Here is a 12,658-nt window from a genome sequence, read left to right as displayed (position 1 = left end):
AGCACCAAAATTACTCCATGTCCCAGTTGGTTATATAATAAATCTGAATTAAATCAATAATTAAAGCAGTTCTTGCATGCTGCTTCTCCCTGATGAGCCTCCAAACCTTTTTAGAAAGCCAGTGGCACCTCCCCATAATGAGAAAAGGGGCTCAGAGCCCACTTCGCTGTGAGTCACCCACTGCACAGGCAAGAGGCAAGACCCACTTTAACACCCATGACAAAAGCAGGTGAATATTTTGAATGCAGCCCACAATGGAAAAGGGACAGGCCCTCCACTGCACCACGCACAAGATGCACCCTGAAGGCAGAGCCAAAACATGTTGCCCTGGCTGCCCCCTCTCAGGATCCCTGAGCTGTGAGCTCAGGGACACTCCCTTCTCTGCAGGGACCTCCTCAGTCACCCTGGCTTCAGAGGTTCCCCAGAGCAGCTCCTGCTGCCTGGGCCCCAGGGACACGCTGGGAGACTAAAAGCTGACTTAGAGGTGCTCAGAATGCACACTCCCAAGGGGAAGGCGTGGGCACAGCCATTTCATCGACCTACCATTACCTCAGATAGAGACCACCCCGACCTGCCGGAACAGCCCAGCTTCTGAGGAACCCCCCTGCCTGGGCAGCTACAGCCCCAAATCATGCCCCTCGGGGTCACAGCTACGTCCCAGAAGCGTGACCCTCAGGTGACCCTCAGGTGAATGGACCTGGGCGCTCCTCACACCCGTGACCCGCTCACCCTTTGTTCTTCGGAATAGTGTGTCGCGTCTCCTTCAGCCCTCAGGGTTCGTTCTCCTTTCTCCCTCACGACGCCTCCACCCTTCACCCCTGGGGCTGTGTCTCCCTCAGCCCTCGGGGCCATACCCCGTGTCGCCCTCGCCCCTCAGGGCGGGGTACCCCTCAGGGCTGTGTCCCGCTCAGGGCTGTGTCCCGCTCAGGGCTGTGTCCCCCTCAGGGCTGTGTCCCCCTCAGGGCGGTGTCCCCCTCAGGGCTGTGTGCCCCTCAGGGCTGTGTCCCCCTCAGGGCGGTGTCCCTCAGGGCTGTGTCCCTCAGGGCGGTGTCCCCCTCAGGGCTGTGTGCCCCTCAGGGCGGTGTCCCCCTCAGGGCTGTGTGCCCCTCAGGGCGGTGTCCCCCTCAGGGCTGTGTCCCCCTCAGGGCGGTGTCCCCCTCAGGGCTGTGTCCCCCTCAGGGCGGTGTGCCCCTCAGGGCTGTGTTCCCCTCAGGGCGGTGTCCCTCAGGGCTGTCTCCCCCTCAGGGCTGTGTGCCCCTCAGGGCTGTGTGTCCCTCAGGGCTGTGTCCCCCTCAGGGCGGTGTCCCTCAGGGCTGAGTCCGGCCCGCCCACCCCTCGCGCTGGTGCGCGCGCTCGCGCAGCGGCGGGGGCCGCCAGGGGGCGCCGCGGGGCCCTGCCCAGGCCGGGCACTCCCCTCCTTCCCCGAGGGCTCCATCGGACACTCGGGAAAAGCACCCAAAAGGGAAAAATCCCCCTAAAGAGGGGAAAAAAATCCCTAAAGAGGGGACAGCCCCTGTGTTGAAGAGCCCATGTAGAAGGACAAGCATGTAGATAGGGGAAAAAAACCCCAAAATACCTATGTCCCAGCCCAGGATAGAGGTCCTTAGTCAGCAACACTGGGGAGCTTTACCTTGGTCCTACATTCCAGCTCTTGCACCAAACATTTATTTTACGAATAAAAAATGTCACTTGAGAGGGACAAGCAGCTGAAGAAGAAATTAGATTTCTCTATTAGAAAGAAAGGGCATAATATAATGAAGAGTTCACAAGTGTGCAGAGTGATGTATATACACTAAACACAGCACAGGGCAAAACATTTGCAACAGACACAAAGTCTAAGGTCTTTTATTATATTTTATAGATTAAATATATCTTCAGTAGAGTCTCTTTTTAAAACACACAAAAGGAAAAAAATACATTCTTCATGTACATATGAAATACTGACCATGTAGCAGGGACCATGTACAGTGCAAAATATGAACACAGCTACACAGACATCACCACCTTGGATGATTATCAAGCTTTTTCTGCAGTAAAATTGGAACAAGTTAACACTTCTGTTTCCAAAGAGAAATCCATACCCTTCCCTTCCATGGCATTTTGTGCGATTGTGCAGGAAAGGGTTTAATTTACTTTTTAAAGATATTATAAAATCCTTGCATTGCATGAAAAATTATCGAACTCCTCAAGCTTTACCACTTTCGCACATTCGCAACTGTAATACAATTTTTATTGTGATTGCAAACCAACTCCAAAAACCCAGGGAAAAACACTAATATATATAACCTGGCATAGAGAAAGGAATGAATCAGAACTGATTGTTGCAATGGTCAGGAAACATGTACCCAACATGTACACACACATACACAGAGAGTGGAAGATAGCGAGGTGTGACGAGCATCTCCTGTTTGTCACAAGTTTGGAGTGAGGGCACGGGGTTGCACGTTTCACTTCAGCAGTGGCTGTCTAGTGTCTAGTAGGGGATGTCATTCTGGTAGTACTGGATCATGTCGTATGTTCTACTCCTAGAGAAGAAAAGCAAACCAGAGGTAAGGAAAAGTTTAAAAAAACACTGCACCCATTGTCAAGAAACATTCATCAGGATCCCACAGAGACAAAACATGGGTGAAGGAAATCAGCTGCTAATCAAAACTAGCCCTCCATTCTTTGAAGGCATTGTGAAGGCCCAGTTACTGTTATGGACAGCACAAAACATCCTGCTCTTGTTTAAACTAGTTTTAAAAAGTATTTCTACACTTCCCAGTGTGGCAACAGCATCAGCAGCTTAGATCCTGTGTTTGGATAAGCCATAAGCACATCACATGGCATTTGCAGTTTGTTTTAAGAGAGGGAAATGCATAATGAATGAATCAAGATCATCAGGGCTGCATGGAGACAGGATTATGTGGAAATAAAAGTCATGTTAATTAAGGAGAATGCTAATAATGAAAATAAAAGTGCAGGGGAAATAACAGCATTAACAGCAGCATCTCTGATGAGTGACTGAGCAAACAAATCTCAGCTTGTTACAGATAACTCAATTATCCATGGGTAGAGCTTATTCATGTCACAGATTACCCATGCCACAGGTAGAAAAGCGCAGGCTTGTCAGAACTAAGCTGGTTCTGGCCATTCACACACCAGTGTCACTGTCTTCACGCCCCAATATTAACCTAAGATTCTGAGCAGGTGCACAAGGGAGCACTGGAACCCGCATTCTAGTGGGGCTCTCTCTGAGCCAGCGAGTGGCACTGGTCTCAAGCTGACCCCATATGGAACTACACAAGAGTTTGTATTAGACTCTCCAATATATCCCACAAAGTCTGTATTATCTATCATAATAAAACATGCACTTAAGTTGTTTAACTATTACATTTATTCTTTAGCCTAACAGCCTTGCTATTTGACCATCCTGGACTTAAGTCTTCCTGCCCAGCAAAAAATGGAGGAGATGCAGCACATTCAGAAACAAAGCTGCTATCCTGCACTATCAATGACTCAAAAATTTTTGGCATCTGACTGATAAAACTCTACTTTTCAGCTCTGCTCAAAGCCTGATGGCCTTCCTTTAGCCATAGGGACAAGACATGCAAAGAAGCCAAACCTGTTGCTGAGGAAACAATTCTGGATGATCTTGATGATGAAAGTTGCAGCCTCCCTTTCAGTCATGTTGGGGCTGAACCTGTGTCTATATGCAGAAAATCACAATCAAATAGGAGTAAATTAGTGAGGTTTCCTTTGAACATGGTACAAACGTGTCTTTGCACAAGCTCAGCCAGGTGTGATTTCACTTCCTGCAAGTACCTACTTCTTGTGAAACCACTTGGTACAAATGACATAAAATTTTAATAAAAAAACATTTTCCAGTTCACACATATTGCAGACTTACTTCAACAGCTTGATTGTCTGCCCTCGGAAACAGGGCAGCCCTGTATCCAACATCAGTGTAACCAGTGAGACCACAGCATCCATGTAAGGCCTAGAGAAAAAGAGGACAAAAATGTCAGAGCATTCAAACTCCTGCAGCCTTAGCAGGTAAAGCAGAGAAGCTGAGGAATTCAACGAGCTGGATCCCACCTTCCTCTGTAATTAAATCAACACAGATAATCCTCTTACATTTCCTGGTGAAGCTACACCACTGCTTGCAATCTGTCACTTCAATTAAATGTCACTCCTTTATGCAGGACTGTCAGATACTCAGAATGCCGCAAGATGAAGTCTCAAGAAGGATTATGCAAAGTAATGCTTTAGCAAACAACGTTTCTTTGGCATCAGAATGGTGAAGCAGTGCACCAAAACAGTACAAAAGGCTGATACCAGCAACACCACACAGGAACATACTATCTTTTAATCTTAATTACTCTGGGTAATTCTTTGCTACATCAGCCCAGTTTTCCTTCTCCTTCCTGTCCTCTTGTTCAGAACATTTATTATCTACAAGGCTATTACTCTGCTCCTTGAGTGACACATTTGCTTTGCCACAAGAACGTTGTTCAGACTGTTTTCCCCCAAAGAATCAAAATTATTTTGATTCCAAGACAGTATTTTCTTATGGTATTAACAGTGCACTAAATTGTGTAAGAAAATGTGTGAAACAACACATTTATATATTGAATATATAAAATTTTAAAATATAACACAAGGACAGAAAAATACCACAAAGATATGCAGTAAAATAACAGGATTATTACATTGTTTCAAAGTTTGCAAGACTACCAGGCTCAGACTCCCAAAAAATCAACATTTGTTATTATTTATCTTCCCATCTGGCTCTGGGCATGCAAGAACTTCCACTTTGAGCAGCTAAGAACACCTTACCTGACTGCCAGATAACCTCTGACACACATCTCCATAAACCATTTGAATGGCGTTGCCTCCATTTTCCCTCCCATTATCATCACCATCTCATCAGTCAGTTTAATGTCAGGCTCCCAGCCCAGGTTTCCACCAGGTGAGCTTTCAAACATGAATCCAAAATCTGTGCACAAAACATAAACTGCCTCATAAGCTTTGTTAGTTAATTGTGTGCCGTTAAAGCTGACAGAAGCAAGAGATGTGGATTGCATGTATTAATGTAAACATTTTAACTCCAACTGGAAAAAAGCTTTGGTGAAGTGTAAGAATACCAACAAAAGCATCATCACCATGACATGAGAATAGATGTAAGAATGGTGATATCAAATAAACTGCTGAAATATTTGTGCAGTTCCAGAAAAGCAAAGCTAAAGCAGAGGTTACAGCCTCACACAACTATATAAATTTACTTGTCAAGTTTAATTCATACCCTTGCAGTGATGAAAGGAATCCAAAGACACGTTTCTATAATTACACACATACACACAGGTATCCATGCATGAGTACACAAACATCTGTCATCCATGCATTTACTTCCTTGAACCTGACAAAACTTTGCAGAGCTAAATTTACACAGAAGCAGCCAACACAAACACACAACACTTGGCACGAAGGCATGAAAACCTTCCTTGTATGTTTACAAACAGTGAAACCAGTATACAGATGGATGTCAAAGGGGAAATGGCTTGCTGTCTGTTATCAGCAATACTTAAGAGCAGAAAACAAAGGTAATAACTGACATTCAGAGGTGCATATGACTGACCAATATGAATGATGTGTCCCTGTTTGTCCAGCATGATGTTGCCATTGTGCCTGTCTTTAATCTGGAGCAGGAACAGGAGCAGGCTATAGGCAGCCATACTGCGGATGAAATTATAGCGGGCCTGTACAAACAAGAAGTCAAAGCAAATCAGAACAATTGACAGAATTTAGTAACTCTCCATCAGGAGATGAGACAGACAAACAAAGCTTTGTTTCTTCCATTCATGATTAGTTTGAAGCAATGTCCAATGACATTCTCCATAGATCTATAGCTGCAATTACTTCTTTAGCTAACTCAATAATAGTTAAAAATGGATTATCAGCATCAGGAACTAGATACAGCATTATAATAGTCATTTTGCAATTACTTGTCATTATTTCTTATAAGTAGAATGTTTCTCAGTTGATATTTTGCTGTGCTTGCCCACTGATATTTTACCTTCTGGAATGCAAGAGTAGACTCATCTCCATATTGCCTTGTAAAATAATCATACATCCCAAAGTCTGTCTGCCTGCCCAGCTGGTCACGGGATGTGCAGTCAGGAATGCACTCAATAACACCACACTGGAAGGGAAGAAAAGGAAAAGGTTTGTAAAGCATGCTCCCAAATATATTTTGTTCATGGCTCTTGGCAGTCATACAGATTCTCTGGGAAATGTGGGGAAGCCTAAAGATCACCAAATAAAAACTTCTAGTTTATTAATTTTAAAAAAAGTATATCCTCTCTTTTAGGATTTCCATGCAACTAAGACAAACTCTGTGACTTTCCACTGCTTTGCACAACATAGTCCCAGAAATCAAACAACAAACATTTGCAAGCAGCAAAATTTCAGAGCCAAAAGCTTTAGAAAAGCAGGAAGCGGGAGAGGAAAGCTGGTACTCCAAATACTTGGCATAAGTGATGTGGGCAGTACTTTCTTGTAGAATGGAATTTTTATGTCCTGGAAGAAAGTATTTTTGAATTTTCTACAGCACTACAGTTAACTGCCCACTTACCCCAGGAGCTGTGGCCACCACTCTATATGGAAACACAAAAAGATCCAGGCCTACAAGCTGAAATATGTTCTTGAAGAGATCGATGATTTGTAAAGCTAACATGTCCTGTCAGACAAGGAAAAAATCACACAAACATTACAGGGGTTACAGGTCATAAAGTGGATTATAAACATGCTCTGAAGAACTCTGAAGTGCACATTAAGTTAAGCAGGTGTGCAGATGTGTGCTTGTGCATGCACTGTCGGGGAAATCAAAAAGGGAACTGATAAATGCTGTGTGAGTGGGCAGCAAGCAACACTGATGATTTAACTGCTGACCTAAGAAGTGCCTATCACCCTTTGATAAAAAGACTATTAATAACTCCAGGGATAATAACCAGCATTCCCTCTTAATCAATCAAACTTAAACATACAAGATCCCATCATAGGAACTAAAGCTATATTACCAATAGTTCAATTGAAAAATAAATGCTGTAAAAAAAAAAAATTAAGTAAAACTGGTAAACCTGTCTTGACAGAATGGCCTTTATTTCCAAAGCAGAATTTCTCTAGGGGTACCACACAGTTCTCCCTCTCAGTCCATACCTAGCAGAGATTACCAAAGTTCCAAAGGAAAATATTTCTATATTAAAATTATTTCCTTCTTATGCATTATCACCTACAAATCTGTCTCCTGTAAGTGCAAGCCCCAACAGCTTTGTACCTGTCTGCAGTCATCGCCCACTTTAAAGATTGCTGCCTGCCAGCAGACCTTCTGACTGTCCTCATCCTCTTCTTCACTTTCATTGATGGAGTCAGAGCGACAACGCAGACCTGCCACAAGAGAACCAAGCAAAACCCAGACATGGACTTTAATTAGTAACTTTCTGTCATGACAAGCCCTCTGCACTCAAACCCACAGCATCCCACTGCAGGTGCACCACAGATATTTCTGCCTTATAAGGTAATTGTCATAAGATAGTTCCTTTTGTCTACTGGAACTAGAACATCTCAAGCCAGTGTTTGTGATTTACCTGATAAATGCCTGCATTGCGTTGAGCTAGTCAGCTGGAGACTCCCACAACATGTCTTGCGAGAGAAAATCTGCCAAAACCTGGATTTTGCTACTGTGTAAAAACCCAGAAAAGGCCAGTGATTTCTATTTTAGTCTAAAGTAACTATGTCAAGAGCCCTATGTGGCTTGCTTCTTGGGACTTCAAAAAAAATATTAAGTTTTCAGCATTTTGTTCTTTCTTCCTTTGATCCAGTTTAATTTCTCAGCTGAACCATGGCAGATAAAGTTCAACACAGAAATAATTTTTCTGCAGTGGCACAGGTCACTAAAAGCAGGCAGTTTTAAAGGAATTGCTGACTACCAATTAGTAGTATCAATGATAAAGTTACAGTTACTCACCTTCTTTTTCAAGCTCACTGACTCCGCATCGTTTCACTTTGAATTTGGCCAGATAGGGTGCTTTTGCTGCACTGAATTACAGAAGAAACAAAGATGATGATGAGTGCAATTAGCCAAACAAAAATTTAGAGAAAAATAATCTTGAATATTGTCACCCTGATTTTCTAAGACTTTGCTAAGCCTTCTGATGTTTGCATTCTTGTAACAAACTTTCTCACACACAGTTCTGTAAACAACTTATGTTTTGCATTCTTTCACGGAAGAGGAGAGAATTCATGGACTCTTGGTCTGTCCAGCGTCATTGGAGAGGTGGCACTGTCACCCTCCAATCCACTGTCACTTCTGGAAAACTATAAATGTTGGAGTCAGAAAATAAAGGTCCCTCTTTTTTGTTCACCTGGAGAGCAGCAGTGTCCGTGTCGTCTTTTCGTGTCATATTATGACAGAATATCATTAATTAACTTAACAAGAGATATATAGATAGATAGATAGATAGATATAGATATAGATAGATAGATAGATAAATAGATAAAAATAAATATAACAAGAGCATGGTACCTCTGCATAGGAGTTCCTGATTTGTAATCAATATCCAGAACGATTGCCTCAGGATTGCTGGGCAAGTAACAGCCTGCAAAATAGCAGACAGCTGAGAACAAATCCACTGTGAGACAATGAAAGTTGGACAATAACTGATGTCTCTGTCTACAACTTCAGTACATAGTTTTGAATTAATGTTAGAAAGAAAATGGAGATTATAGTCTGTGAGCCATGAAGGATGTGGTATTCTTTGCATTAGTTAGAGAGTCCCAGAAACTAATAGAATACAGTTTTGAGCGAATACTGCAGAACCTGTACCACAGAAAGGTACAGAGAGGACATCTCTTACAACAGTCCTGAATTAGATGTGGCAGCAACCCCAATGGGCAGTGCCCTCAGCCACCAACACATGGTACAAGGTCTGAGACCTGCTAGAGGTCAGGAAAAGCTTTCATCAAACTCCATTTTAAAGAGAAGATTCAGGCTGGGGAAATGTATGTTCAAGATTTAAAAGGACCCTCAGATAATGACATTTCAAGGGAATGCCTGATGGGAGAAAGGGGAGAATTAAAGGAACTGGACATGCTTCATTCTTGAGATAACAAAACTTCTCAAAAACACCACGCCTTTTTAAAAAAGAAAGTGGTAGAAAGTAAAAGAGTCTATTTATCCTTCCTCTTCAGATACACACTTCTACTTTTATCCACTATATGCATTATCTAACTTGCTTTTGATGCACCATATAGAAATTATTGGATGGGCAAAAATATTTTTTTTCAAGAAAGAAACAAACAAGAACAGCCACCTGCACCAAAACTGAAATCCCTACAAGCCACGACTTGTAGGGATTTCAAGATTTACTTGCAGAAAATAAATAACCATCTTGAATGCAGAAGCCCACAATTTTATACAACTAAATCTCATCTTACCAGGCTGCACTTTCACCTCAGACAGAGCACTCAAGCAAGCTTTTTTTCTTTCATCTCCTTTAGGGAATGGCCTAGAAAGATGAATTATCTTTTCATTATCTGCATATTATACATTACTCTACACACTAGCCTCAATTTTGTTTCAAACTTACACAAACAGAGCACAATTTCTTACTTGATAATGGCTGAAACATTGGTGATTTTATTAAAGAAATCAAACTCCCGTTGGTAGAACTCCTTGGCTGGGCCAGACAATGAGCCAGTTATCTCCTCCACTAACTGCTCCAGAAGTTCCCCAATGTCAGCTGCATGTGAAAAAAAGGAAGCATCTGTGTCAGAAGCTTATTTCAGAAAGTAAAATGATATAGGTGATGGAAATCAGAACCTTTGGATAGTACTCAGAGAAAGGTACTGAGGGAACCAGCACCCTCTCTCTCTATCAGGCACTGATGCAGAATGGGCCCTACCTCTGTAAGTAAAAGATAATTTCCCAGCTAAAAGGATTCTTCCTGACAAGCAAGAAGCAGGAAGAAGATTTAGACTGGACTGGGAAAAGGAAAGGAGTCAAGTCAAATTATATTTTAAAGTACTCACGATCCTTTTGATGTCCTTCTTCATCCAGGTAGATATTAGTTTTCATGTTCCAGATGAACTGGTGAGCCAAGAGCTGAGATTTGGAAGCTGCCCACAGGATGTATTCCCTAACGTAACCCATCTGCAACCACATGCAGACCAGTAAGGATCAAAGTTCTACATCTCTCAGACTCACTATTACTGCTTCTAACAGCTATTCTTCAAACCCAGAAAGTTTAAATGGATGGAAAGAAGATCTCTGCACCCTCTCACTTTGCTAAAAAGACATGAATGACAGTGTATTGAAAAAGGCAGCAAACTGATCTTAAACTGTTCTCAGCTTTGTTACTGACCTATTCTGTTATTCTAATCAGCCTTTCCCCAACCCTAGGCCATTTTCCATCTGTTCTTTTTGGATTTCAAATCTCTTTGAGCTCAGAGCATCTTCTACTATGTGTACAAAGCACAGTGTAACAGGGACACTGGTCTTGCCTGGCATCTCTACATGCTCCTGTAATACCAGAAATCTACACAGTGTCACAGGGTGTACAGTTTGGTGGCAAGAACTGCATGTGCTGGCACAGTTCCAGTGAAATTCTGGAAAGTAAGAAGACACTTAAAAAGCTGAAGTGTCCTTCCAGCAGCCACATTCCCTTTCCTCTACCTGCAAATACTTTTATAGTCTATAGGTGTTCCTAGAAGTGTTTGACTGATAATAACAGACAGGTGTCTGATGTTTGTGCTCTGCATTGCAGAGTTCTCAAAGAATAACTACAGTCGGTCACCTACACTGTGAGATGGGAATATGTTCACCTGAAAATAAAGCACTGACCAGAGTTCACTGCCTCGCTGGCAGGTAAAATGAGCTCACATTAATGAACTCTGAACTTGGTTGTCAGGCTTTACTTTGGCTTCTGCAAGATAAGGCTGAGATCTGATTTCATACATGTAATAGAGCACAAGACACCCCTGGATGTCTTAACTCTACAGGAAAATGATTAAGGGTAACAATTTAACTTCATTACTGGTTGTCTCATGCAGTCCTCCAAATGCTCTATTTAAACAGTCCTCACCTGGGGTTCCCCATAACAAAATCTTTTTCCTGGCAGATAAGCTACAAAGCCTTTCTCAAGTTTATGTGTTCATAAAAGAGGTGTATCCAAAACCAGCCAGCCTCTAGAGACAATAATTTTTCTTCTATGTATTAAATATAGGAAAATAATAAGCAGCATTAGATTATGCTTAATTTTCGGTTTATTCACTGCTTTAAATCTAAAAGCTGCATTAAAAATCTGTTTTCTTCACATATAGCTGGTTCATAATCTCACCTTGTCATACCGCAGTGCCTGAACAATCTGTGGAATGTAGAATAAAATGGCATCCTGAAAGAGAAGGGATGGCAGGGTTTTACTGTTTTGTTTTAGTAGTCAGAAGGGAAGATGAGTCACGTACACAGAGAAAAGCTCCTTTCAGTTAGGTGATAAACAAAATCCCATGCCTCTTCATTTTAAACTATGTACGCAACTCTCTCAAATCTAAGTATTACTCTGTTTAGTTACTCCCTTCAAAAATATAATCATGTACTTCAGAGTCCTAATAGAAGTCTGACAAGTGCCAAAAACCAGCCTTCTGCTGCCTTAGAACAACTTTGTCATTGAAAGAAGAGGCAAAAGAGATGATTTGAGAAGGACAGTCTGAAGAATTCAGCTTTGTGTCATTTACAACAAAGCTGCAAATACATGAGCCAGGTTTACATGCAACAATCAACTTCAAGTTTCTATCCCACTCTGTGCACATTCTGCAGTGTGCTGTGCCCATTTAGCACATCCCTCTCCATGGCATTAAAATGAACTTGTGGCCACAGAGACCAGGGCCATAACTTCCCCTGGAGTGTTGAGGCTTTCTTGGCACTCTTCTTACCGGAGGGAAAGATCTCAGGACTTTAACTCCGTACTGGGCTGTCAGAGGATGGGGTGGATACATGCTGGAGAAGTAGGACAGGCCAGTTGGTGGATCTGTGGGTGCCCAGCACAGAACGTGGCTGAGCTCAGGTGCATCAGCATCGATGGTGTGCCAGGTAACCAGGTACTGAAAAAGCAGGTCAGACACATTAGGGGTTTGTAGCACTCACTAATGTGGGAGTACTACACATCAGACAGAAATGCTGTCATCTAGCTCCCTCCAGCAGGGCAAGTGAAATATCGAACATTCATTTTTACAAAACCATGGCTGTTTTATCTAATGCATTTTTTTCCATGGAAACCTAGCTGTTGGAATCACCTCACCCTCCAGAACACCAAATGAAGTTACTAAAAGCACAATCCAGGAGTTCTTGCACAGGGAGAAAGAAGAAAGGATGAGTCATTTCCAAAGGGTCTAAAAAGGTTCCATTTTCCTGCCATCTATTTTACAGGTGATGTACAGAACAAGGGGGAAGAAGACTGTCCCCCCACTAAAGTGCTCTACTGCAGATCAGCATGATGAGCCTTTCTCACTTCCAGGCCTTGGCCTCTGGATACACAGGAAAGTTTATGCTTGAAATAACTTCAGCAGCAGCACTCATCATGGCTTGGTCCAGTGATCTTTTCACTTATTATGCCAAAGGAACAAA

The 12,658-nt window shown here is 42.5% G+C and overlaps 1 protein-coding gene across 2 annotated transcripts in view; it reads right to left on the bottom strand.

The window, feature by feature from the left end:
* Positions 1–1,816: 1,816 nt before the first annotated feature.
* The window catches only part of PI4KA (phosphatidylinositol 4-kinase alpha), a 54,806-nt gene continuing 43,964 nt past the window's right edge, over positions 1,817–12,658 (bottom strand). Inside the window, exons 41-55 of one of the 2 annotated variants that reach the window (XM_038152229.1) lie at positions 11,968–12,135; positions 11,376–11,429; positions 10,069–10,189; positions 9,650–9,779; positions 9,475–9,545; positions 8,564–8,636; positions 8,006–8,076; positions 7,316–7,425; positions 6,614–6,718; positions 6,056–6,181; positions 5,618–5,738; positions 4,819–4,978; positions 3,890–3,979; positions 3,605–3,688; positions 1,817–2,525 (exon numbers count right to left, since the gene is read on the bottom strand). In XM_038152229.1, the coding sequence (XP_038008157.1) occupies positions 2,474–2,525; positions 3,605–3,688; positions 3,890–3,979; positions 4,819–4,978; positions 5,618–5,738; positions 6,056–6,181; positions 6,614–6,718; positions 7,316–7,425; positions 8,006–8,076; positions 8,564–8,636; positions 9,475–9,545; positions 9,650–9,779; positions 10,069–10,189; positions 11,376–11,429; positions 11,968–12,135 (1,536 nt within the window). In that variant the 3' untranslated portion in view covers positions 1,817–2,473. The remainder of the gene's footprint in view (positions 2,526–3,604; positions 3,689–3,889; positions 3,980–4,818; positions 4,979–5,617; positions 5,739–6,055; positions 6,182–6,613; positions 6,719–7,315; positions 7,426–8,005; positions 8,077–8,563; positions 8,637–9,474; positions 9,546–9,649; positions 9,780–10,068; positions 10,190–11,375; positions 11,430–11,967; positions 12,136–12,658) is intronic. The other variant, XM_038152231.1, reaches the window with a different exon arrangement.

This window comes from Motacilla alba, chromosome 15 (genome assembly GCF_015832195.1).
Source record: "Motacilla alba alba isolate MOTALB_02 chromosome 15, Motacilla_alba_V1.0_pri, whole genome shotgun sequence".
NCBI classification, from domain to species: Eukaryota; Metazoa; Chordata; class Aves; order Passeriformes; family Motacillidae; genus Motacilla; species Motacilla alba.
This window is presented reverse-complemented; position numbering and strand designations above follow the sequence as displayed.